This window comes from Neopsephotus bourkii, unplaced genomic scaffold (assembly GCF_033783945.1).
Source record: "Neopsephotus bourkii isolate Nb327-2 ecotype Australia unplaced genomic scaffold, CSIRO-AGI_Nbou_v1 NB_1589, whole genome shotgun sequence".
NCBI classification, from domain to species: domain Eukaryota; kingdom Metazoa; phylum Chordata; class Aves; order Psittaciformes; family Psittacidae; genus Neopsephotus; species Neopsephotus bourkii.
Genome location: NW_026902065.1, coordinates 2,493,812 through 2,521,147, shown reverse-complemented (window position 1 = coordinate 2,521,147; position 27,336 = coordinate 2,493,812). Strand labels below are relative to the sequence as shown.

At 38.1% G+C, this 27,336-nt stretch overlaps 1 protein-coding gene across 1 annotated transcript in view; it reads left to right on the top strand.

Moving 5' to 3' along the window:
• POLR3B (RNA polymerase III subunit B) overlaps nt 1–27,336 on the top strand; it is a 76,595-nt gene that overhangs the window by 30,848 nt on the left and 18,411 nt on the right. Inside the window, exons 15-23 of the mRNA XM_061371833.1 lie at nt 970–1,132; nt 2,768–2,921; nt 4,709–4,783; nt 5,496–5,594; nt 9,064–9,191; nt 16,290–16,499; nt 18,357–18,515; nt 19,926–20,043; nt 20,736–20,878. Of these exons, the coding sequence (XP_061227817.1) occupies nt 970–1,132; nt 2,768–2,921; nt 4,709–4,783; nt 5,496–5,594; nt 9,064–9,191; nt 16,290–16,499; nt 18,357–18,515; nt 19,926–20,043; nt 20,736–20,878 (1,249 nt within the window). The remainder of the gene's footprint in view (nt 1–969; nt 1,133–2,767; nt 2,922–4,708; nt 4,784–5,495; nt 5,595–9,063; nt 9,192–16,289; nt 16,500–18,356; nt 18,516–19,925; nt 20,044–20,735; nt 20,879–27,336) is intronic.

Sequence of the window (27,336 nt, the reverse complement as noted above, 5' to 3'; positions counted from 1 at the left end):
CAGAGGAAGAATTCTGATGAGGAGGTTTCTGGAGAAATAATTATCCTCAGCTTGATAACTTCTGTGTCTTCTCACATCCCATCTATTTATATCCTATTCTTCCTTGCTATATTGCCTTTTTAATCCTACCTGAGAGGACTGTCTGGAAACTGTTCAGAAATCGTTCGGATACATAGGAATGACATGCAACCTCCCAGTTTTGCTCTTTTGATCAGAGCAGAGAGGAGTCCTAAACTCTTACCCTTTTGTTCCATAATAAACATTCTGCTCTGAAATTGCACTGTCAACCTGCATTTTTTCTAGAAACATCTATTATCGCAGAAACAGCTTTACACTACAGTTTGAGGGAGAACACTGTCATATGTTTTACTTTAAAGACATCATTCAGCTCTTTCAACCAAACATTTGATAGTGGCAGTCTTTTTTTCCCCTGGATAGAAAATACTGAGGGACTATGAACTTTCTGGCATAAATATGTAGTTAATATGAGCTGGTCTCATTAAGCAGCTGAAATAAAATTGCACTGTATAAGATACTTGGATAGTTTTCATTTTAAAATGTTGAAATTTGTGTTAGAACATACTGGATGTTTGGCAAGTTGATAAATAGATTGATTTTGTATTTCCATTATGCTTTTAAGTATCTGTTGCTTTAAAGGGAGAAATACGGGGTTATACATGGTTGGACAACTTAAGAACTACAACTTCATCACCTATATTTTTTATTAGTTTGTAAATGCTAAAACATTGAATTTCAGTGTAATAGAGAAAAATCTTCCTTTCTTCCCTCCTAATTTTCAGTGTAGTTAATTTGGTTCATTTGTTTCACTTTATACTTAGACTTTTTTTATTGTTCGTAAGTACTGTTAGTAGTAGTAATACTGTTGCCACTATTAGTAGTAGTAATACTTTGGATTAAAATGGATAAAAAATGGTTTTGGGTTTGTTTTTTTATTTATTTTCATTTTAGGCTTGTGGTTTGGTTAAAAACCTTGCCCTCATGACTCATATTACTACAGATATGGAAGATGGCCCGATTATTAAATTAGCTAGTAATCTTGGAGTTGAAGATGTCAACTTGCTCTGTGGTGAAGAACTTTCATATCCAAATGTGTTCCTTGTTTTCCTTAATGGTATGTAACTTTTCAGCAGTCTTGTCTGATTTGTGGCTGATGGAGAGTTAGGTTTACAAGTTCAGAGCTTTATTCACAGCAAGTATTTAATTTTGCTCTAATCTTTATGTATTTTTATACTTATTCATGCAAGTGCTGTTAAAAACAGAAAGGAAACACCAGTTGTTTGCAAAGTTTAGCAATGCTACTCTCTTTAAAACTACCTTTTAAAGGGCAACTTGCTTTGTGAATGGTTAGAAAAAACTTAGACTTTGAAAAATAAGCTGTTTTGTTAAAGGGATGATTTGACATATGTGCTTTTCATCTGCACACTTATGTTCCTTCTGTGGCTTTCTATATGTACAGGTACCATGATATCACATTTCAAAATATTGACAGGTTAAAAACTACAAGTGTGATTTTTACAGTAACCCTTTGTCAACAGCATCTACTTCCAGGGACCAGTATTTAATGTCTGTCACCATGAATAAGTTCTCCATTTACCTTTGAATTAAACAGCAGTTGTTCTTCAGTCCTGCCTTTTCCCAGTAAAATAAAATCAACACTTGACCAAACTGCATTGCTTTGCTCTGCTTTTCTGCAGCAGTATGTTAAAGATAAGCTTCAGTGAAACCATGTGCACTCTTTTCTGTCTTGTTTTATTTTCCAAAGGGGAGTGCAGAGCAGAATTAGACTCTTCCTTCACAAGCTTAATCTGTTGTATGGAACAAGGTAGTTACGTTCCTATCTGGAGGTGTTCAAGTAGTAAGTGAGGCAAAACAATTTTCTATTCAGTCTATTCAGTTTGAAGATTTAATCCATAAAAAGTTTCAGGCTTGTGGATGACTGACTTGATTCTGTTTTAAACTTGTAACTCAAGAGGGAAGAAAGTCTTTTAAGTACAAATCCTTTAAGCTATAAAGATCTTTTTATTGTCTTACAAACTCCTTACACTCTTATGCCTTGTCTCCTCCCTCAAAGTTTTTGTTTAAAATGACACCACAGTTATTTTATATACTAAGTTAACTTTGGTCAGGTGACTGTAAATGAATTTTACTCTCTTGTTCATTAAGAGAGTAAAATACTCATCATCAAGAGAATAAGATACTTGTCTTGTTCATCATATTTAAGTACATCAGAGTACTTAATTATGCACTAAAGTGCCCTGCTTAAATAGCAGAAGCTTGTTGAGCTAAGTTCCTGAAGGAGGAATTATGTTGCTGTTGTGAGTGGTCACATATATCAAAAATACCAGCTCTATCTAAAATTTCTGACAAGGCAGTAGGACAGTTCCTTGGTCTGTTCTTGGAAACCTTGGATTCATTTCAGTACAGGCTTCAGAAGCGTTGTTTGCTTGTACACCAGTTGCTGAATGGGCACCTGAGCAGAAACATATATGAAAAAAGGTGATTTCTGAAGCTGTTTGGAGGCAAATAGATAGATGACCTGTGAAATTATGTTACTTAGGGTTTTTACGTTTCCTGAGAAGAAAAGGGACAATCCTTAATCCATGTCAGAAAAGGGAAATTTTATGACAACTCCTGTTATTTGCAAGATGTAGGAAGTACTTCTATGCATGCTAGATGTGATGAGAATTTGTAAGTAGAGTTTTGGATATGCAAAGAATGTAGAATGAATTTGTTCTCTTCTGAACAGGTAACATCCTCGGTGTCATACGTGATCATCAGAAATTAGTCAACACGTTTCGGATAATGCGTCGGGCAGGTTATATCAATGAATTTGTTTCCATCTCTACAAATCTTTGTGACAGATGTGTCTATATTTCGTCTGATGGAGGGAGGTTGTGCAGGTAAACATCTCATCAGAATTCTCTCACTAGTGAACTTACTATAAACATTGTCTTAGGCACTGTAAATACACTGGGCTAAGAGTTTCATGGGTACAGATATAAGCAAATTCAGTAGGACTTGACCACCTTTTTTTCTGCATAAATAGCCCTCGTTCAAAACAGACAGGTCTGAAAAACATCCTACATAGTCAAGCAACCTAAAAAAAGAACAAAAGCCCAGAGAAATCTGGTTTATCTGTAAAGAAAATTCAAAACAAATTCTTTCTTTCATCTTCTTAAAAAGGGTGAGAGGGGATTAAATCAACCTGATTGGCAACTCTAGTAATATCCAATGTCCTTGGAGGGGTTTTTTGCTTTCTGCGAAGTGAGAAACAAGCAGCCATTAGTCTGGTATCCCATTAATGTGGTATCACATTTTAGAATGAAAAGCTACTCATTGTCTTTACTTCTGGTGCAAAACTTCCTCAGGTGTGCATACCTGTTTGTTATAATACCAAGAAGTATATCTTCCAACTTTGGGTTTTTTCACTGCTTACCCGTAAGTAGGTAGGAAATTCAGTAAACCAATAAGGAAGGTCTCTGCCTTGAGATGTGTTTGCTCTTTATTAGACATAGGAAAGCAGAAAGGAATTGGGTGTCTAAAATGATAAAGAATGGAACGTAACAACATTTTGAGATAGAAAATTATGTTATTTTATAGCAGAGGATAGAAACTCTAATCAGATTATGGTAACAGTGTGCAACTAGTTCAAAAAGGGAGTAGCCGACTAGCATTGACTACTTCTGTTCATATTTTGTGTGTACTTTGAAGGAGCAGCAGTCACAACTACAGTTGGCATTCCACCTTATTCATTAATTGAATTTCAGAGTATGTTGAAAGTTGGAGGTACACTAGAGGCACATGTACAAAATAGTACATGGACAAACTATCAGATAATCATGCCTCAAGAGATACAGAGTAGGCGCATATTCAGTGGCGGAGAAAACATTTCTCCAGTCAGGGCTAATGTCGGCCATTCTGCAGGTTTGGAGATGCAGCAAAACTTCTGATTTGTGATATAAAGACAAGTGATATCATATAGATTTCCAGTTTACCAAGTTTGCTTTGTGGCAACATCACCCTGCAATTGTTCAGCTACCCCCATTAACCATTTGAAAGTAGTTTTCAAACTGTTATTTAGACTTCAGAGTGGACTCCACAAGTATCTTGTAGCTATTTGCTGTTCTTTATAAGAGCAACTTGTCCAAATAGCAACAGCCCTTGACATTTCATTCTTGCATGCCATCCTTTGTGTCAGTGTTTTTGTGTCGTAAGGAAGCCTTCAGAGATCCATGTGTTGTTGAAATTTATGGATTTATCTGAGGTCACCCATAGTAAATGCCTGTAATTTACATTATGTTAGTAACAGCAAAATGCATTCTTGCATGTGGACACTTAAGCACAAGCTGTTCACCCAGTGTTGTATGAAGTACAGTATCCGTAGAACTTAGTGCTGTTCTTAGATTTGTAGATTGGGAAATCAAATCTTTTAAAGCCAACCACAAGATGTGAAGGTAAAACTCATAAAACGTTAGTTTAAAGATTCGGAGGGGGAAAGAGGCTTCCTCCTCAAAATTGAAATCTTAACTTTTCTGGTATACTTTTTGGGTACTTCGTAGACAATATGTCAGTTCAGGATATCTGTGTATCAAACCAAAGTTTGAATAATTACTGTATTTATGTGTTACCTGCCTAAATATTTGTTATGATAATACTTTTGTTGTTTTGTTTTTTATTTTAATTGTAGACCCTACATAATTGTCAAGAAGCAAAAACCTGCAGTTACAAACAAGCACATGGAAGAGCTGGCTCAGGGATACAGGTACACAATTCAAGTAGACCATACTCATGTTTACTAAGTAAATACTGTGTGGAAATACTTCAGTCAGTATTTCAGTATTTCGGGGTTAGCTATGTAGAGAATTTTACTCTCTTAGATATATTAATGATTGGTGTGTTGGAGATTTAAAGCCTTAATTAAGTCTGGTGGTCTTTTTACGGCTAAGAAATTGGCAATTATACAGAATAAATACATCTCACAGGCTCATCTTTTTGCAAGTGGAAGGCCTGAGGCAATATTGTCCTTCTCCTCATTGAAAAAATCAAACATTTTGCAGGAATATCAATTTGATTGCCCTGAACTAGGCACATTCAGAATTAGTTTTGAAACTCCTTGCACATTCTTAGTTTGGTTGTTTAAAATAACACACTTACACAAAAGTGTTTAAATTTAGCTCTAACTAAATTTTGCAAACCATCACAAAAACTCACTAGATTACCCTGAAATTTGCTCACATTTATTCACTCATAGTGCTGATGAGTACATGCAGGAACATTTTATTTAGTTATTCAGATAAATTATATTGGTCAGCCAGACTGTGTGAAACAATAAATGGGCAAGGGGCTTTTGATGTAAAAGTTTTTCTAGTGTAACTCCTACACATCACATTCCTCCAATATACGTATTACATATTTGTGCATAAATACAAGCAAAGAAAGTACTCGTAGTGTAATTTATTTTAATTTAACTGTAGGAATTTTGAAGACTTCTTACATGAAGGCCTTGTTGAATATTTGGATGTGAACGAAGAAAATGACTGTAACATTGCACTATATGAACATACAATTAATAAGTAAGTATGCATTCAGATGAAACACTTGTACAGGAAATGTTCTCATAGGTTGACTCCCTGAAATGCAGCTGTATTAATAATGTTACTGTTTTTGCACACACTGCTCCATGGCAGTACAGTTTCCTTGGTTGAAACGACTCAAGATGAAAGCTGAAGAAAGAAAGCTGTTTACACACATCCTAAATTTTATCCAGGGGGTGGTTACAAAAAGGGGTGTAGGTTTTGGGGATCTGAACTACACAAGAGATATCCTGTTTCTTTTGTTCTAATCATTGGACTGCTCATTATAAGTAATTTTATACAATAGGAATCCACAAGGAAAATGATTCCATGTGTTAAATCATGATCCTAGCATGTCATGACTGTTATTTGGGAAAACCTGTATGGCTGTAGAGGGTCCCTAAGCAACCATCTTACACTTTGACTTTTATATGCATAATAGGCACTGATAAAAACATCTGTATTGTTCTGTGTATTCTTTATCCTAGAAGGAAACCCATTCCTGGTATGTGATTTTCATTTAGAAAGGTTTCTAGATTTGTTGTGGTTTCCATGTATCTGAAGGACCTGGTGCTTTGTTTTTTCTCCTGTCTTGTGACTGTGATAAAGAGCCCACATTAAAGGAAGGATTCTTTTAAATTGTTAAGTCCTCCTATCTTTTTTCCTTTTTTTTTTTTTTTTATGTTTTTCTGACCATATCCTGTCAAGTGAATATAAGATGTTAGAAGATGTTAGAAGTTATCTCCATGAAATGGTTGATCAGTAGATTTATGCAGAAAATACATTTTCTAAATGTTTTGTCCTGGTCAAGCACTCACGGAAGCCAATAGAAAGACATCATTGATTTCAGTGGATCTGGATGAGACCTTCAGTTATCTTTAACCTTTGCCAGATGAAATGCATTAAGTCTGCTAATTATATTGTATTGCTCCTGTCCAGGCTTTTGAAGACTTTATCCCTTTAAGAAATTACTCTTGCATGCTCTTGGCTGGCTTCTGTATACATGAGCAGAGAAGAGCACACACAATTGCTGTCATTTGTGCCAAAATTAAATAACTTCCACAGAGCACCAGAGCTGAAAAGTTTAAGTTACAGGACACCTGGCACAGCTAGGGATATTAATGGGAGCATATCACATGAAATCACTGTTTAATCAAAAATAGGAGACAGCGAACTTCCAGTAGACCAGTGTGAGGAAATGATTCGACAATAACTGCCAAGAACTTTGGGATATTCTTGCGTTATCTGTCAGTTTCATTTGAGTTTAGCTTCAGTGCTTGTAGCTAATAGTGCCATAAGTATTTGAGCTTACACTGGACGAGCATGTTGCTTCTTGTGTTTAGTAGTGATATTCCCTACATCCTGAGTAGTTGATTTGTGTACCCCCTTCCCCCAGCTGATCATCTTGCATTTTAAATGGTGCAACCATGTTGGTACAGCTTGTTCTGGTAATACAACTGATGCAATCCACTATTGTGAAGTATCCCATTAACATTCCTGCTTTTGTAATGTAGGGTTCTTTTAGCTACAGTATCCTCTCTTTACCTTCCCAATCCAATTAGGGGTTTTTTCTTTGGAGGATTTGACTCTATTTAATGTGTTCAATTTCTTCCTCACACATTTGTCACTCTGATTTTCAAACTCATGAGATTACCTCCCTTTTTTGTGCTCATTTCTGGCAGTGACATTTTGACTTACAGAAATTAAACTGCTCTATAAAGTTTGAAGATCTCTTATTAGCACTGTGGAATACTTAATAAGATACTAGGATCTGCAGATGTTGTATCTTCTTTGGTTGAAGTAGAAAAAATGGAAAAATGCTTGCATTGAATCCCCTATCTGAAAATGTGTATGTAGTTCCATGCCCTAGTATTTTCTGAACAAATTCTCTGACTTCACTGTCAGTAAGTCTTAAGCCTTTTGTTTTATTGTTTGAGAAGTGTCAGCAGTTCTGTGAAGTTCTGCAGAATGAGGATCAATCTGTGCTTTAAGTTTGCTACTTGCTTCTGAGACCATTTTGCAATTACTTGACTGCAGTTAGGATTCTGCCATTCATTAATTGAAGCCAGGCTTCAATTAACATAGCTGCTTTTTATCAAGTGAAGAATAGTGGCTATCCTCTGACCAGCAGGTGATTTTTAGGTTGCTTAAGCATATTTGTGATTTATAAAGATCTCTGGGTATGATAAATCATTTCACTAGGTTTGCTCCTCAGGATTTCCAGGTTTTTCAGTTTTCAGACTTCATTTTTTTCCAGTAGTACATACATTGTTTATGTAAGTTCCTGCTGGTCCTTGTCTTCAGTCTTGTGGGTAATTCCTCAGCCTTTTTGAGCTTGTGATGCTTTGCTGGCTTGTAAGTGTTGTAAAGATTTTGCCAGTCATTTCCTTTTCCAGGTCTCAAAGTTTTGTAATCAAATTACTGTGATTAACTAATTTTAAAAAGTCTTCCAAAAGACTTCTAAGAGAAGTCAAACATTAAATATGGGATTTTCATAATGCAGTGGGTTAGGCATGTGGGGGAAGCAATGCATGCCTAAACCCAAGCTCTGTGTGGTAACTCCAGAACATTGTGAAAGATAATTCTTTGGATAGGTTTAGTTAATATTATCTTTAATTCAAATTTCCCTATTTCCTAGTTACTTATCTTGATTTAAATTCAGATCTGCTCCAGCCAAGCTTTATTTTACACTCCATCCTTAGTCTCTCCACTTGCATCCCAATGCATGTTAAGGTTTAATTGTCTTTATTGAGCATGGACTTTCTCCTCTGAAGCTCATGCCAAGTGGAACAAATTTGGTATTTCTCAGTCTTTACTCATCCTCCCTGTGTTTTTACATATTATTGATACTGCCTTTTAACAATGTGATTACTTCCAAAATATGTGCAGAGCTTTTCCAATAGTGTTGTATTATGCCTTGTCACCTGTGGCACTGATCTGTTTTGGACATAGATGTTTTCCCTCTAACTGACTACGTAACAGACCTTGGAAAACTAAAACTACACTTTTTTTTCCCCCCAGTACCTGAATCTGTCTTGCCCTTCCTTCCTCCACTTCCCCAGTGGATTCCTATGATCTCTGAGATTTGTAATTTCATGTGGAGGACTCTCATTACGTGAGAAGACATTCCTTAAGGCATTTTAGGTCTTACTGTATAAAGTGATGATTTATTGCCTTACTGAGCTCCCTCAGGTTGTCGTTATCTGGAGGCTTTTTGTCCACGGTGGAAATTCTTCAACCCTCATTTGTTTCTCCTTTATTTCTTCTCATGTGGAAACATTTAAAGCCAAAATAAAGCTTTTTGTAAAAAAACAAAATCCCATAGTGAATCCATATTTTGAGGTCCTGCTGACTTAAGTTTTCCTAAACAGAATTAACTGAAGTATTATGAGATAACTGATAAATTAAACAAATTCTAGTGAAGATGTTTGTTCACAAGACTGCTGTAATTGGTATTCTTTCCTTTAAGAGATACAACACATTTGGAGATTGAGCCTTTCACGCTTCTTGGTGTCTGTGCTGGACTGATTCCATATCCTCACCACAACCAGTCTCCAAGAAACACTTACCAGTGTGCCATGGGGAAACAAGCAATGGGTAAGACTTTTTTTCATTCCTTTTTTGAGTATTATGTAGTTTTTGAAGCTACATAGAAAAAGAAACCAGAAATTCTGTCTTTCTAGTTCATGTGAAAGCTTTGCTGGGAAGAGGAAATCGGCACTTCTTTTCAGCTTTGAGGAAGAAAGAATTTACTTGTGAAAGCTGGAAAAGTTAAAAGCCAAAATACCATTCAGTTTTGCTCAATGAAGAGCAATCATATCTGCAGGTCTTCGTGCTTTAAACAAAAAAACGGAGAAAATGGGGCACTGTTGCTTTTTGTGTTGTTTTTTTTTAATAATTGTCGTGGCTTTCACATTTTCAGCATAGCTGCAAGATTGACAGAGTGTTTTTTTCCTCTTTATGCTCTAATATGCTGTGGGTTTCCAGACAAAAAGAGTTTAAACATGTTCTCACAGAGACAGAGCACGGAAAGAGGAGCATTTCCCTGAATAGTTGAGTAGATGTCCTAAACATGAATAAATAAATAATTACAGTGACATTAGAAAAGAGTAATCAAAAACGTGAAAGAAAATGTTTAGTTAGTTGAACACTTCCTGCAGCTGTAGTTTCGATTTTGGGCTTTTTCTGGTTTGGATGAAGAGGGCAAGTAACAACTCTCAGTAAAATGACTGAAAACTGCATCACTTAATAATTGTTTCTACAAATGTGATAGTTGTTCATTAAAACCCAATGGTTTTACATTTGTTATCATGGGTGATTGACACTAGGTAAGTTCTCATCCTTCCTTTAATACACAGCTAAACTAACATTAAAGCATCCAAGTCACATGGCCTGTGATCAAGCCAGAGTGAGTCCCAGGAAGAACCTGACCAGCAGTACATCAGTTCAGACAGCTGTATTCAGACTGGTGCTGTACATGCCAGTTTTATGTGTTATATTAATGGCGTGCTTGCAAGTCGAGACCTACAGTAGAACAGCTCTGTGTCATGGAAAAACTACCACTTCTATTAGGTTTACTAAACCATTTGTTGGATGCTGTGTATTCAAAACTGAAACACTGCACCTTTTGTGAGACTTCTTCAGCAGAATTAATAGCAAAGCAATTGCCTTGTTCTGAACTGTCATGTTTGGTGCATCAAAATACCAGAAAACAGCAACAGATGTATGTCCTCCCTTTACATTTAAAAATAAAGGGCAGCGATGCAATCTTTTTCCTTACAGTTCTCCCCCATCCCATTATCTTTCCCCCACCCCCGAGTCTCTATTTTATGACTATTAGTCTCAGAAGGTTTGGTTACTTACCACACACAGTTAAGCAGGATCAGTGTGTACAGAAAGCCAATTCAGTATCTGTGGAGTTCTTTTGTAGTTTTCTGTGTGAAGGTTTTTTTCCCGTTTTGTTTTGAGTGTCATTTGCAATTCATTGTCTGTGTTTTCTGAGGTTGGTGTATTCAGCTGCTTTGACCCTAGGTCTTGCACATTTAGCTCCTTGGATACAATCCTCTGACGTTCCTGCTGACGCTAGGAACACAAAAGCCATTGAATATCTTGAGCAATAAAAAAAGCCTTTGTTTCGGTTTGTTATGACAAAACACCTGACTCAAAGAATAAGCAGCTAGATAAAAGTACATTTTAAAAGTTGGCACATGACCTGAGCTGTATTTTCCTCTGCCTGAAGTATCTGCAAACACCTGAAGATTTTTATAATTGTTAAAAAAAAAAAGAAAAAACCCACCATAAGTGACAGTAGATAGAGGCAGAAAAGACTTTTTTCTACATTTATGGATCAATTGACACTCAGAGGATATTCCTGAAACTTTTCACGTGGAGGGGGAGTTCTGTTTATATTTAGGAGAAGATGTAGTGCTTCAAACCCCCACTTTTCAGTAACTATCTTATTTTCTTTCTCCATACTGAAATTACAGAGCAGCTCCTGGTCCAACATTGCCATTTAGAGAGTCTCATGTCCAAGTCCACTGTGCCACTCCCTTGGCTGTCAAAGCCTGGGGGCATGGAGGGAGCCCTGGGGCTCAGACTTGGAAAAGAGAGCCCTGTGCTGGTCAACACTGACCCCCTCTGACCATGTCACAAGGCTGTGCCCAGCAGCTTTGGACACTCTTAGCTCTTTTTTTAAGCAGCATCAAGCCAGGGAAGGGTGTGAAAGCACAAGTAAATGGAGAGTGGACATCAGAGCTTGCAATGGGGTCTGTAATACAGTATCCGTGACAAGCATTAGGTGTTAAAATATTAATGCTTCTGCAGGATAACATTAAATGTCCTGAAAAATGTCCCTTTCATGGGCAGAATGAGTCATCTTGAAGGAATAGGGCTGAGCAAACTGGGTTTCAGTGAAATGAAGTTGAAAGAAATCCCTCTGTTTTGGCATAGATAATTTACCATATGTTGCAGGTCAAACTGTAGGACTGAGTTGAAGTTATGATTATGTGGCAAATAAAACAGCAGCTGCAAAGACCTCAGTTCAGTGTTGACATTTCAGTGCAAAGTTAACAGTTGTAGCTTAAATCTGAGAAGTATTTAAGATTAAAATACAAGAGTCTGGCCTGTTTGTATCCCATGTGTTGCTAAAATAACGTGTAAGAGGATCAAAGGCTTCTACAATTAGCGAAATCATTTTAAACGGAGCTTCTCAAGTCCATTAAGACATAGTTTGACACTGTACCTCCGTGACTGTGAAGTGTTGTATAAAAGCCTGATGTCGGAAATTAAAACATACACATTTTCCTGCCAGTAATCCACCATATTGCACACGCACATGCACATCTGCGAGAGCATCGGTGTGGGTACACAAAGCAAGCTGTACACTTTTACAGCACAACTGTGCGCTGCACTTTCAACGCATATGTCATTACGTGAGTCTTGAGTAAGGAAAGGAGGGTTTGGATGCTAAAGATTACTTCAATCTGTGAAAGAGTAGAAGTATTTTAGGGGAGGATGGTAGGTGGACAAACTCTGTTGCAGAGGTTTATGTTAAAGCAACTTCTTTGATATTACAAAGGACCCCTCTTACTGTATCATGTACATATTGCTTTGCTTCTGGGAAGTAGCAAAGCCCTTTATATACTGACTTACCTTGTACTGTAACCAGCTGAATATGTTAAAATTGAGTTGAGAAGACAAATGTACTTCAAGGAACGGAGTGCTGGGGGTTGTTGGTTTTTGGCAGTTATGAAAGGCTTGTTAGTAGGATGAGAGCTAACAGAGAACTGAAACAAACTTCGAAGCAAAACCAGCTGTTGCTGGTCATCACAGCTGGACCTGAGTATTTTGTTGTCAGGGCTCAGTTTTGCCACTGCTCTTTGAGGAGCAGCATTTGTGCTCTGTGACATAGTCTCTTTTTGCCAGCTCTTCTCTCCCTGGTAGCAGACACAGAAGTGCTGGAACAGAAGTGAGCCAGACTACTAACCCCAGTTTACCCATAATCTTTTTAACTGACTTCTTAATCTTTCTGCGGTGAAAAGAGTATTTCAAATGCTGAACGTCCAGATCACTTAATATGTGTACTGTGAAAATCTCTCTGAGATGAGTTGGAGTCCCCTCTACAAGGCTTAGTGCAGCATTTAAAAATTCCTTTCTCTGTTGATTTGTAGTCATGTGTAAGAACAGAATAGTAGAAAATCCATGGTGAAATCAGGAGAAATACAGTAGTACAGCAGTTCTTTTCTTGGCATGTGCAATAATAGCCCTTTTGGCTCATATCTTAAGTAGATTGTTTTCTGTATCCCTCTTATTTTGATTGTACTATGTAAAGTTGCTCTAAGTAATACACCAGAGAATTGAATAAATGTTTGTTTTAGCTGGCTGTTCTGGTGGGTTCTCAAAAGTCTGCATCAGAATACTTATGCTAAATATCAATAGATAGCATTTTCATAGTGATTACTTCACACTGAAGAATGATCAAACGATACTTAAAAATAAAAAGTCAGGAAATGAGAAAAAAAAAGGAAGAATGCACACAGGCATTCACAATACACCAAGCAAAAGAAAAAAAGAGAAAAGCAAGAAAATGATCTTTGTTGTATCCAGGTCAACCTTGTGTGTTTTGCTTTAAACAGGGCTAATTACCAGTGAGAAAAAAAATTGCTTCTTGCTGTTGGGATCATTATAAACGTGGGTCATTGTGAGCAGGGTTTGTTATGGTGAACTTTAATTATACTTTACTTTCACTTGGCTGTTTGGCTGAAGCAAACAAGGGCTCTGTTCTTTCAGAGAGAAAACAGAAATAAAGCTAGTGACTTCCCCCATTTCAACACTCACAGTGAGGTCTGGTCCCAACACACCAGTCCTCGTAAGACAAGAGCTACTTCTTAATTTTAAATAAGCAGATTGTGGTTTAAAGCTGTGGTTTGTTAGACCGTTCTAAAGAGGGCATTATTTGTATAACCATTAAATCATAGCAATTAGGACAAATATTGTTGGCATAAAGCATGCTTTTTGCCTAATTTATTTCACTTGTATGCTTGAATCATTGTCTAACTGGCTTCTTTCCTGCTAGGGTATCCATCATTTGTATATATGTATGTGTTTTCCATTTGATATGATACAGCATTCAACTCCTGAAGACTTGACCAAATACAATTTATTATTAAGGCTCAAAATCTCAGTGATGTCAATTGCCCATGGCTCCTGGTCTGATACAAACAGTAGTAGTTCTGTTAGACTCATCTGAACCTCTGATTACAAAATGCCAACTTTGAAATACATGGAGCTCTGAGAGAGAAGTAAATTGCGTTGCCTGAAATATGTAAAAGTGTCAGCTGTAATCATTGATAATATAGGGGATTTCCACAGATTTTTACTGGGGTATAAGACAAGTTTAGCTATGATCAGATGCTCTGGACATTGTTGCATCTTAGTATCCCTAACCAGTGAACCATAGCAGGTACAGCATATAAGCATCTCAGAGAAGAAAAACATTTGCAAGCATTTAAAAACTGGAAGTTGACATGGCTTTCTTGGGAGAAGATTTCTCTCAACAACAGGAAAATGTACCTGTCCATGAAACTTTGAGGATGAACTTTACAGCAGAAAATCTATCCTGAAAGCACTCAGATTGTTCATCTTAGGTGCAGAGGGAAAAATGGTCTAAAGCTTTAGGTTTTTGTTTGGAATTTTCCTACCTGTGTAGTAGGAAAACCAAGTTGGTGTTTTGTTTTTTTTAAATCAAAGTGAAATAAAAACAGTGTGTAATACTTGGGCTAAGAGAATAGGGCTCTCAGATGGTAGACCTTGAGAGCAGTGACTGGGAAGCTCTTCGGTGTTGATGAATCCAGGCCCTATGAGCTTGTTTCTTATGGGACACAGAAAGTACTGCTCAGAGATGATTAATTTAATTCTCAAAAAAACACAGAAAGGCAGTTGCTCAAAGTGAGAGACAAGTGAAGCCCATCAGCTGTACCAAATCTTCCTTGCCATTTGAAAATGCTGTGCCTGTGGCTTCAAATCCATTTTCTAGAACCAAGACAAGTTCAAGTATACGAGAGTCAATTATAGCAGTTTATTTTCAGACAGTATCTGTTGAGCTGTCTCCTCATTATTGTCCTTTGAAATCATCACAGAATCATAGAATGGCTTGGGTTGCCTTAAAGCTCATGCAGTTTCATCCGCCTGCCAGAGTCAGGGAACGCCTTCCTCTAGACCAGGTTACTTCAAGCCCTGTCCAGCCTGGCCTTGAACACTGCCAGGGATGAAGCAGTCACAGCTTCTTGGGCAACCTGTGCCAGCACCTCACCACCCTCATAATGAAGAATTTCTTCCTAATGTCTAATCTAAACCTGCCCTCTGACCTGGTGTGGTTTATGAAAGAGAGCTTAGTGCCAAGGACAGGATAGGTCTTTGGAATACTTGTGATGCTGCCTGGTTTCAGAAATCTGTTTTTCTAGACATTTTACTTAAATGCAGGAAACCAGAAATTGCAAGTATATGCATCTAAAACATGAAGCTGCCCTCCCCTAAGCCGATTTGTGTTCAGTTGTACTATATTCTGGCTATGTGAAGTCTTCATTGTACACTGGCTGTTTTCACCTTTCCTTGCAAGCAGCCAGCCTCTGAAATTGCAGGAGAAAATGAAAAAAGTTTTGAAAGACTTGCCTCCTAAGCACAGGCACTGCAGAATATTTAGCACTTAAAGCTCTAAAACTTTTAACTTTTCAGACTATAATTTCTTAATTACTTAGAGACATAGCATAGTCCTGGTACAGCAAACTCTAATAACATACGATTGCCTTAACTTTTGTTCTGCTACACAACGGTTTATGTTTCCCTGCTGGGTGTTAATTATTTTTTCCTCAGATTTCAGAAGACACTTTGGCAGTTTGATGGGACAGGGCCAAAAATTTCAGTCTCAAGCTGGGAGGTCTGTGCGAAGGATTGAGTTCTGGACCATAAATTTAAAATTAATTTCATGTAAAAAGACAAATATATTGTGAGTGAACTTCTACTGTAGTCTTTCTCGCAATGACGCCTCTAATTTCAGAAAGTAAATCAGTCTTGGCTGCTGTTAACTGTATGCTTTGTTCGTGCTTTGTGACATTCTAACACAGGCTGCTGTTGAACTAATTATTGCCCAGAAAAGGAAGGAAATACGATGTGGAAGACACAGAGCTCGATCCACAGTTCCCCTTGAGCTCGATGGGAGTCTTTCTATCGATTCTCATGAAATTTTGGATCAGGTCTATGGAATCAAGTTCAGCTTTCCAGAGAAAACCCTATGGCTATTAGAACAATATGAATAAAACTTCATGCTTGCAGTTTTAGTCAGTGTCATGATTTTTAAAAAATTCTCATTTGCATTCAGTTGTATAGGACCTGGCTTTGATTTCTATTGTTGTTGCTCTTTTTTGTCTTGATGCTTAGGTTTTCCATGTTTAAGAAAAAATAAGTAATTCTTCCTGGAAGTGTAAATGAAGAAGCCACTTACATCTTTATTTAAATATAATAATATAAAGTAGTTTTAGTTCTGTCTTTCACAGTTATCCACCTTTTTTTTCCTTAAGAATTTCTATTATTAGATTAAATTCCTCAGTTTGTTAATTTGTATCTTGGTAATTTTTTAAGCCAAAACTTTTCTAGGTAACTCACTTTGTTCACACAGTTTTGTTTTCCATTTACATACAGGTACTATTGGATACAATCAAAGAAACAGGATAGATACTCTCATGTACCTTCTAGCCTATCCTCAAAGGCCAATGGTAAAAACAAAAACAATAGAACTGATAGATTTTGAGAAACTGCCTGCTGGACAGAATGCCACAGTTGCTGTGATGAGCTACAGTGGTTATGACATTGAAGATGCTCTTGTCTTAAACAAGGCCTCTTTAGACAGAGGTAAGAACTGTCAGTTCTTTCCCACTTCTCTAGCATGTGTTCTAGTATATATTTTCATAAACTTCTTGTCTCTTGGCGATATTCTAGAATAACTCTTATTGCAGTTAAGAGTAGTACATCTCCAATTAAGAAATCAGATTCCAAAACTGCTTTGTATGCTTTTGTTTGTTTTCTGCATGAATAGTGATTGTAACTCAATGCTTGCAATAGTGTGGTGAAGTTGCCAAGATGGGAATAAATTTCTGATTATGGATATTATAAGAAAAAATGGCTAACTTTCGACCTCAAATAAAAAAACATAAATGGCCCCCTTTAAACAAATACTTAGTTTACAAAAATGGGAGTTATTATTTAATCTGTTCTGTTGGGCTTGCTTTATAGATGGTTACCTGAACCTCTGCTCATTACTAACAGAGGGGATGTCTCATTATTTTCACCAGTAAAAAAAGCAGTAGATTAAATTAGGCTTCTGAATGTACTTGGGAAAGGAATGGAGTGTCATTGTCAGCTTATGATCTGAGGGAAAAAAAAGAGTATTGCCTACTTTCTGAGAGAAAATAGCAGTGTTTTCCTAAAGCAAAATAATTTAGTGTTTATTCAGAGATAAACCAGTGACCTACATCCTTAAAATAATAATCTCTGCAGTCCTGTGTAGCTTAAGTAGAAGTATGTAAGCACCAAATATAAGGTAACTAAGTGAAACCAGTGCTTGTGCCTGTCTCACTCTCTCCATAGTTCTTCAGCGCTTTGTATTAATGCTGCTGGGGGTTGGAGGCGAGTTGCTCTAAAACTTTGTCTCTCTCTCTTTTCTAAATAAATTCCCTTGAGAGAAGACATAGTACAGTGTGATCAAATTGGTTTTAGTTTCGGGTGGCCAAAATCAGATTCTTCCATCACTTCATTCCCCCTACACTCCCTTCCTCCTCGTTGCTAGGCAGCAATAATAGTTTTCCTAGACATGTATCTTTGGCATTAATGTCTGCCGCATTTAATTTATGCCTCCTTTTCTAAAACAACAACAGGCATGATTTAAAACTGAATGTTTTCTTTTCTGGTAGACTGGTAACTTTTACAGGGAGAGCTGTGGTGCTTGTCAGGAGTTACTTGACATAATCTAAAGATGTAGATGTACTGTATGTGGCTGCAATGATATTCCAAATGGACTAAAATAATGTAGGAGGATTAGAAAGCCTTTCTTTTGGCTGTTGCAATTCTAAATGTGATTAAAGTGTTTAGTGTTGTGGGTAGTTGCTGTAGTTGGAGAGAAATTCCAGAGATGCTACTTTTCTCATCTAAAACCCAAAACAAACCTATTTTATAACAATATATATAACTCAAAATTCTTTCAGATAGGAAAAAAGTGAGCAACAGGGTGATTATATATGAAACGCTCAATCAGTACTTCCCTGCTAGGCTAGCTTGTGTGAGCCACAAACATGAGTAAAAGTTCAGGTTTCTTAGAACTCCTGAGAGGAAGAGGTGCTGTTCTCATCCTGTCACAGTCTTCTCTCCTATGTTATGTCTTTCTGTGAAGCCACCAAAGGTAAGAGAAATGATGTTTGTGTTTGTGTGTGCGTGCAGAGGTATAGAAGTGGGTTAGCACAACTTCAGAATTGGACTGTAGTCCAATGTCTAAAAAAGGTAGCATGCATGATCCGATTTTTAAATTGTGTGCTACTAAGTGTCCATGTACAATGTTATACATATCCATGTATAAAAATGAATAATCTTATTAATAAAAAAAAATAATTTAAGTTCTCTTACTCAGCAGGTAGATCAGCATTCTTGGTTTATTCTGATAATGTGTTATAAAGAATCTTTGAACTCCTAAGCAGATGAGTTCGTGTTGCATTTTAGGTTTTGGAAGGTGTCTTGTATATAAGAATGCCAAGTGTACACTGAAGCGCTATACAAACCAGACATTTGATAAAGTCATGGGTCCGATGTTGGATGCAGCTACCCGTAAACCAATCTGGCGCCATGAAATTTTAGATGCTGATGGTATCTGCTCTCCAGGTATGTCAGACTACATGTTCGATCATAGCCTGTTCATAATCTGAGGTAGAAATTAATATTCTGTTCATAATTCTTGTGCACCTTGTTTTATACTTGGTGTAATAAGTTTGGTTTTTTTCTTCTTGAAGGTGACGGTGTTGTAATGGGAAATTAAAACATGTTAGTTTCTGAAAGCAGCAGGGTACCAATCACTGGGGGATTTTGTGCTTTATATTTAGGAAACTTTAAGTAGAAGAGTGAGTCTTTAACAGTGTGAATCTATTGAAGTGTTAGAACTTGTATTCCTCTTCTATTCCTGAACTGGCAAACTTTTGATACTGTAGTTTTTTACTGTTGTCTTTCATATGTTCTGTTGTTGCTTTTTAAGGATGGATTCCTTATTACTTTGATTTCGCATGTCAAAACCTCCTGCCTTGCTGTCAGTTAGTGCAGTTGTTTGAGGAAGTAAAACCTTGTGTTTTTAACACTTCAGCAATATGTTAGGAGAGAGAAAAGAAAGTAAATACAGCTACATTTAGTTATGAGGATAAGTGTATGAGTTTCCAATGGAAATAAATTTGAGAAAGAATCCTCCCATACTATCATCCTTCAATTAGGAAATGGCTTAACAGATCTGCCAAGATTTAGTAAGAAAGGTGCTGTAAAAGGCACTAAACTTAATTCCATTGTAGCAACACAACTGGGTCACTTTTGCTCTTTTACACATCACAATGGAGCTTTCAAAGTTAGTTAAAGAAAAACAGGCAAGAATCTCCTGGAGTATTAGGATACTGTTCTCAGTGTGGAGGTAAAACCTCTGTGAAATAGTTCATATGGACAGAAAAGAGGTATAGGCTGAAGTTCAGTGTAATTTTGTGGAGGAGGTTGGAGGCAAGTACAATGTGCATTTGTATCACTGGGCATGCTACTGGTCTGGTTTTCTATGTGAAGTGCAGGATAAGGGAATGGAAAGGAAAACAGCTGATATACGAGACCCAGAAGCAATAGAAAAAAGTAAGTGCAAGGAGAGGCTGGAAGTAGTCTTACATAACTCATTGTGGAAATGATGCGATGTCCCGAATACAAGTGTGAATTTCTAAAAGTTGCCAGTTAGCCTTGTTTGTTAATTTTCTCCGTAATTACAGCAAATGACTTCAGATGCTTTTGTGTATTCATTAGACCCAGGGTATGTTGAAGAGCTGTTCTCATAGTGCACCAGAATGCATCTATTCTGTTTTAGTTACCAAAAAAAACCCCAACCTAGTTTAATGATTCCCTTACCATATAATAGTCAGTAAAATAACATGGCAAATTTCCTGGATATGTTCCTCTCAGTTAGTCCAGGTTACCTTTTTGTGAAGCTTAAAATGTATTTCCAACATAGGTAGCCAGATATGTTTTCATGGTGCTTTTTTTCCTTGTTCTTCATAGGTGAGAAAGTAGAAAATAAGCAAGTCCTTGTGAACAAATCTATGCCAACTGTGACCCAGACGCCCCTGGAAGGAAGTGGAGTGCCTCAGCAGCCGCAATACAAAGATGTGCCAGTAACGTACGTTGCTTCATAACTTTATACTTGGGGAAGGTACTTGGAGGAAAGGTATCTGAGAAAATATTAAATTCTAGAAAAGTCAAAGGAATATATTTTGCAATATATAGAAAAAAGCAAATACCAGAATAGTTTCCTTCCTGCTCTGTGATATCTGCCTCTTTTTCTTTTTTTTTTTCCTCCCAAAAATCTCTGCATCTCAGACTCTAGGGTTCATCTCTCTTGGTTCCTTGTACTGCGTTCTACCCTTGGTTCATTGCCACACCTGTACCTGATGCATAGTTTTAGTCAGGATATTATACTATAATTTTGTTCTTAAATACTGATGGTATGTTCCTTAAACTCCCTCATCAGCTGTAACTCTGTGTTTGGCTTTTGCTTAAGTGGGGATCCAGACATTTGCAATATACTAGGAAGCTTTTTTCCATAGAGAAGAGCCCACATGACAAAAAAAGATACACTTTGTTCTTTACATGTTCAGCTTAATTCTCCCTTTCTTTCTGTTGTATCTCTTAAGCCTTTTACAGAAACATACTGTACTCTGGAACTTTATATAGTCTTTGTTTCATTGGCTTCCCATATCTAAGTTCCATGAAGACTACAGTTTGGCCAGAAGTTTCCAAAACACAGATGCTTGACTGTAACTTGGTTTTGGTTCGTAGATGTAAAACTTGTCTTTTTTCTTCTTGTACTAGCTACAAAGGTGCAACTGATTCTTATATTGAAAAAGTAATGATTTCATCAAATGCAGAGGATGCTTTCTTGATCAAAATGTTGTTGAGGCAAACTAGACGTCCAGAAATTGGAGATAAATTTAGCAGTCGTCATGGGCAGAAAGGTAAGCTATACATTTAATAAAAATAAATGCATGTTCGATATGCCTGCTATACATGCGTAATACCAACATGCATGTTTCCATTGATCAGTTCAGATCTTTCATGAATGCAGTAGTAGAAGACCATATCCCTTTTTTTTGTTAAGTTCATCTAATTTAGCAATGATGTTTCTGGAACCAAGGAGAGGAATTGGTACACAACTCTCTGACTTACGAATCTGAAAAATACAGTAGTTGCCTATTTTAAGCAAGATCACTGTGTCGTGGTTTAACCAATGCCAGACAGCTTTCACTCACTCACTCCCCCCCTTTCTTGCCCTCCCCCTGCTCTCGGAGGGACGGAGAGGAGAATCAAAAAGAATGCAACTCCCACGGGTTGAGATAAGAACAGTTTAGTAACTAAGGTATAACACAGATCACTACTGCTGCCACCAATAATAGTAATGATAAAGGAAATAACAAGGGAAGAGAATACAACACCCCATCAACAGCCGACCGATAACTTGCCCCCCAGCCCGATCAAGCACCGACCGATACCTCCTCCAACCCTGCGGTCCACTCTCCCTCTTCCGGGTCCCCCTCAGTTACCTCCTGGGCATGACGTGCTGTGGTATGGAATACCTCTTTGGTCAGTTTGGGTCAGGTGTCCTGTCTCTGCTTCCTCCTGGCTTCCCCTCCTCCCTGGCAGAGCATGAGGCTCACAAAGTCCTTGGCCAAACCAAAACATCATTTTTATCAGCTTTGTTCCCAGCCCGAAAGTCAAAACACAGCACTGCACCAGCTACCAAGAAGGAGAAAAATGACTGCTACTGCTAAACCCAGGACACACGGTTTTGAGGTTTGGTTGTTGGTTTTGTTGTCCTTTTTTCCCTGAAGTGTGAATTTGGCTTTAAGTGATAGGTTTGTCAATGGGCTATCAAGAGAGATTGGAAGAAGGAGTGAAAGGGCTTATTTTGAATGGACATAAAAGACGAGAGATAGAGTGGGATGTCTGCAAGTCATCTGCACAGACATATTTCTTTAAAGACGAGACTGCAGGTAGATAGCTCAGAGCTTTGGTGTAAGAGGGAAGCAAATCAGGAATCAATTATGATTGCACCAGCAGAGACAAGAAAAAGGGGAAAATGCTTTAAAACATACACCTGGGACATGATTTTGGGCACCTCTGGATCTTCAAAGGGAGAACTGAAAATGGGTAACTACTAGGAAGCTGCTTGGTGGCAGGTAGCCCTCTAGTGTTAATAGTAAGATGAAAATTGGGAACCTGTTTCTGCATCTGTTGAAAAAAGCAGTGGATTCCCTTTGACCTTGATGGCAAAAACCCATGACTTATACCATGCTCTCTGAATCTTGAAGGACTTGGAGGTGTGGGAAGGGTGTTAAGGAAGAAGCAACTGAAAACAGTCTGACTGCAACTTAAAGTGTTTTGATCCCATTGGCCTCAATGGGGGACAGGTTGAGACATCTTTTCACCTGTCTATACACTTGGAAAATACAGGTTCTGCCCCACTTTGTGCTGTGCTAAGCCTATTACCTACATGTTACAATCTTACGACATTTTTAGGTATTACTTTTTGGTGTGAGAACATTGCTCAGTCTCTTTAATATGTGGTAGGGAAGCAAAAGATTGATAATACCAAATCCTTTCCATTGCAGCACATGCACTCCTTTTCTGTTGCCAGGCAAATGTGATACTGTTTTAATGATTACTGAAGCAAAAGAATTCTTACTTCCTTGCTTTGATTTCTGAGGAATTGGAAGCAGAGCATTGAATGTAAAGCATACCAGCCTCTTAACATCTGGTAACACAAGTATCTGCTAGGTCTCTCTGGAGACCAGAGGGAGGGAACTGAGGAAATAACAGAGGACACTGTTTAGATTTGAAACACTAATATTCAAAACTAGTTATAGTCAATGAGTTTTGCGGTAATACAACAAATTACAATACTAGCTAAGGGATGTCTTGTAAACAAACTGGCCTTTTGTGAACAGCGTTCTCTTTGTCAGAAGACACATGGAAGAAGGAATGTTTTTTGTTAGGAGGGGCTTCCAAAAGCATCCCTTTCAGCAATTTCTGATGTTGTCCCTCTCTAGTCCCGCTATCATGTTGGGTTTGACCTTGTGCTAATTCACATCCTGTGTTCTTGGAGTGGACCAGAGAACTCTGTAGGCAGATATGCCCTGTAGTCAGTCAGCAGAGAGCTGGTACTTGCACAGCATCCATATGTAGATATAAGCCAGTGAAAACAGATAAAACTACAACAGATATCATCAGAACACAGGCAGTATCCAGCTTTAAAGCTCTCTTACATGAAGCTTGAACAGAATCATCTTCAGCATATTCAGTGCCTGTGTGACTGGAAGAGGTTGCTTCCAAATGGACCCAAGGCACAAGTAAGAAGTAGTTTCTATAATGCTCTATGCCACTGTTTACTCCTTTACTCACATGTGTAGCCTGAAGTCAAACTTGAGGTCCTTTAAGACTTTCTGGGGCTATGGAAATATGTAAGTATCAGTGGCAATCAGGTGGCCAAGTATAACCGAAGTGAAAGACCACATCCGTGTCATGAGGTGCAGACCATAGTAATCCTTATTTCTGTAGTCTCTAGGTTTGGTGATAAGGACATCTGCCTAGAGCAAGCCATCAGTCAAAAGAGGTGAAATAGGTACAAAAAGCAATAGTTGATCATAATGTCAGCTGTTACCAGATGTTGCCTCAAGTTTGCGTGTTTTCTGTAGAGTACAGTCAGAATCCCTCCTAGATGTTTGATGTTGTGCTGTTGTGTCATTGATTGCTTGAGATTGACCCAGGAGATGACAGTCTTGTTCAGAATGCATGGGTAAAGTCCTTCCTGAATCTTCGTTAGGGAAGACAAGCCATCCTCACAGGAGAAGGAAAACTCCTAACTTCAAACCCAGGCTGATGGAGCTAGTCTAGCTGTGTTAGGTCTTCCGTCTAAGAGAAGGACACTTATAAAACCTATGACCTGAGGACTTTGCTGTCATTGCCCTAGGTAGCTAGGCCGTGGCAGTTAAACCTCAGGTTTAAAGGGTGGGGCCAGTTCTGCACACGCTGCGCCTCACCTAAAAAATCCACTGCACAGGCTGGAAGGGCTTACTCTCACTTGTCGAAACTGCAGGTGACAAGGTACCTGGGAAGCTGCAGATCCAACCTTGCATGCGGGTGGACCAGCACATGGGTCACTCAGGGTTGCCCCAGGAGATGACAGTCCTGGTCAGAAACTTCCTGATTGCCTAAGCAGCCTTTTTTCCAACCAGATTTGCATATCCCACATGCCCTTGGTTATCGTGCTTGTAGTGAGTGTGGGTAAAGCCCTTCCCAAATCTTTGCTTGTGAAGCCAAGCCGTCAATCAAATCAGTCAGTGCAGGCTTTCTTAGTACACCCAGCTCTTCCCAAGATCACTCTTCCACAGTGTCTTTCCATAAACCCATAGAACTGGTTCTTGAAAAGAAGTAAAAGAAGTTCTTCCATTGATTCTGCTGTCATTAAGAAATAGAAACTCTTCTGGTAAGCACTGAAACATTTTTCCTGATGGCTTTTGATCTAAAAACAGGAAGTGATTTTCACAGGGTCCTTGAGTGATTTGGAAACAAGTACCTGTTGAAGGCTTCAAAAAAGTAAAGAAGCAGCAGTACATTATTGACCTTTCTTTTAAAATCCAGTCTAGTTCTTGCCCTACCAGCTGCATAGAGTAGTTTCAGTAAGTGAAGAGGAAGATCATTAGCTTCAGAGGCAAACAGAGTTGAGCAGTTGGAATGCTTTCAACTGCCTCATTCCTTCCTTCTCTCCAGGAAGATTCTCCTTCAGGAAGGTTTCATGTACAATCTCTTTAATACAATTGTTTAATCTCATACACGATGAAGATGTGCAGTACTTTTAAGCCTATGACTGCTTTTAGAGCAAAGCCCATTTCTTCCTATATTTTGAGCTTTGTGTAGTTAGTCCTTTCTCCTTGTGGATGGCATATGCTGTTTTAGCTGCAAGTTATTATATAACAATGTGATCACTACTTTGCAGGACATTTTCTGACTAAAATTTAAAAAAGAACCCAAACCTACAAATTGTAATAAAGAAGCTGCTTGGTTAATCATGATAAATATTTATGGACATTTGCATGAAATATTTAAGTAGGTAAGATTTTTCTCCTTGTTTGGGCTATTGATGTGCACCTATTAAAATAGTTGAACAGGATTTAAATGGAACTGATTTTCATACCTGTCCAAAAATTAAGAAAAGGGGGCCACCACAAATCTACAACTAGCAGAGGGGGAAAGGTGGAAGTGAAAGAATAACAGAAGAAAAGAGAGTTGTATCAGGCAGGCTGCATTATGGCTTCAGGGAATAGAGGGCCTTCTATAACACTAAATGCAGATAAAGCATATCACTGTCCATAGCAAGCTCATTTTAGAGGCCTTGATGGACAGACATCTTATGAGTACTTTTGCTACTCATCAAATCCTGGTACTCATGGTCAAATTGAGAAACAACTAATGTGCACTCTACTGGAATCTGGTGGTATTTTCTTTAGTATCCCCAAAGCTATAAAGGGTAATTTTTTCCCCAAAAATATAAAATACTTTTGGAAATCCCATAGCAATGAAAAACAACAACCTAAATGCTGTAGGGAACTTGAGGGTGCCCATAATAATGCTTTGCATTTCATCAGGTTAGAATGACTGATCCCCCAGGTATTTCTACTCTAGACCTATAATAATAACAAGCCAATAACAATATCAAAATAACAGATGTCCCTTTCAGCTTGGTTTGGGAGGTAGACAGTTGGTGTTGTTCAGCCTGGAGAAGAGAAGGCTCCAGGGAGACCTTACAGCAGCCTTCCAGTACCTAAAGGGGACCCACAAGAAATCTAGAGAGGGACATTTTACAAGGGCATGTGGTGACAGGACAAAGGGGAATGGCTTTAACCTGACAGAGGGGAGATTTAGATTGATAGTAGGAAGTTCTTTACGATGAGGTTGGTGAGACACTGGCACAGGTTGCCCAGAGAAGTTGTGGCTGCCTGATCCCTGGCAATGTTCAAGGCCAAGTTGGATGGGGCTTTGAGCAACCTGGTCTAGTGGAAGGTGTCCCTGGCCATGGCAGGGCATTGGAACTGGGTGAGCTTTAAGGTCCTTTCTAACCGAAGTCATTCTGTGATTCTGTGATATGAGTGGGAACATTGCAACAGTTGTATTACAGAGTTGGTGGGCATGTGCTTGTTAGCTGTCCTGCACATCAGTCTGTAGTAATCTCTTGTGATCGCGGGATGGATCATATTCTAAGTTATTACACTGTACTAGGATACACGGCCATCCTGGTAATAAGCCTCTTAGTTTGATGGTTTGTAAGACATTGTGGGAACAGATGTTATAATAAATGGGAGAAAGGAGAAATATGCTTAGTGAAGATGCATGTGTTAGATACCATGAAAAAAAAAAACAAAAACTATTGACAAGAACAGTGGCATTCCCTGTTTTACAACTTCAGTATCCAGCAGAAAAACAGATACTGAAATTAATCTTAGATTACAGGCAATGATAGAACTGGAGAAAAGGCATGAAAAGGAAAGGGAAAATCTTCTTTGCTAGCTGTTTAAAAACACAGCTGGTATCATCCTTCTCTGACGTCAAATCAGGGAAGGATCAGTCATAACAAAGGCATATAGACAACTGTGAAAGAGAAATCATTATACTAACAGTTTAACCTTTTCCATTGAGAGAATTTTTAATTAGCCTGAATTTGTTCTCTCATCTCTGAGTGCAGGCGATTACCGCTTCAAGTTTAATTTCTGTTAGCTTTAAGCGCATCATAGGGGCATTTAAACCTATGATAAGCTTAAACTAACAAGTACCTTGATTCAGTGAGAAGGAGAAAAAGCATATTTCTCTGTGTTATCAGCCTTCTCTGTGTTCTAGGCGGAATGCATGAAGATGAGATTTGATTTCAGAGAATTGTAGTTTTAAAGTTAATTAAGTATGTGCAAAATAAGAGATTGCACAAACCACATTTCTCAGATTTTTTCGTCTTGCCAAATTGATTTGTACGTGTTCCTTGGGCAGAAGTGAGAGGGGTAAGAGAATTGGAAAGTGTCTGGAATACAACAGATTAAGTCTCGCAAACCAGCTTTAGCTTTTTGTTACAGAAGAGCCTTTCATTAAATATGTACCAGATTTTTTAGGCTTCTAATAATATAGACCTATGCCACTGCCTATGTAATTGCTGTCTTTGTGTCTTCTCACATGTCAGCATGGTATTGGTAAGGGTCACCACTTCTGGCCTGTCCACTGCACCGTCTTTTCATGCAAGTCTGTGTTTTAAGTACATTTCTAGCGAAAAGCTAGCCTTTCCATCAAGACCTGACAGCAAAGCAGTATACGGGGAGAAATGAATGAGGCCATCATGTTGTGTTCTGAAATGCAAATATTTTGCTCTATTTCAGTA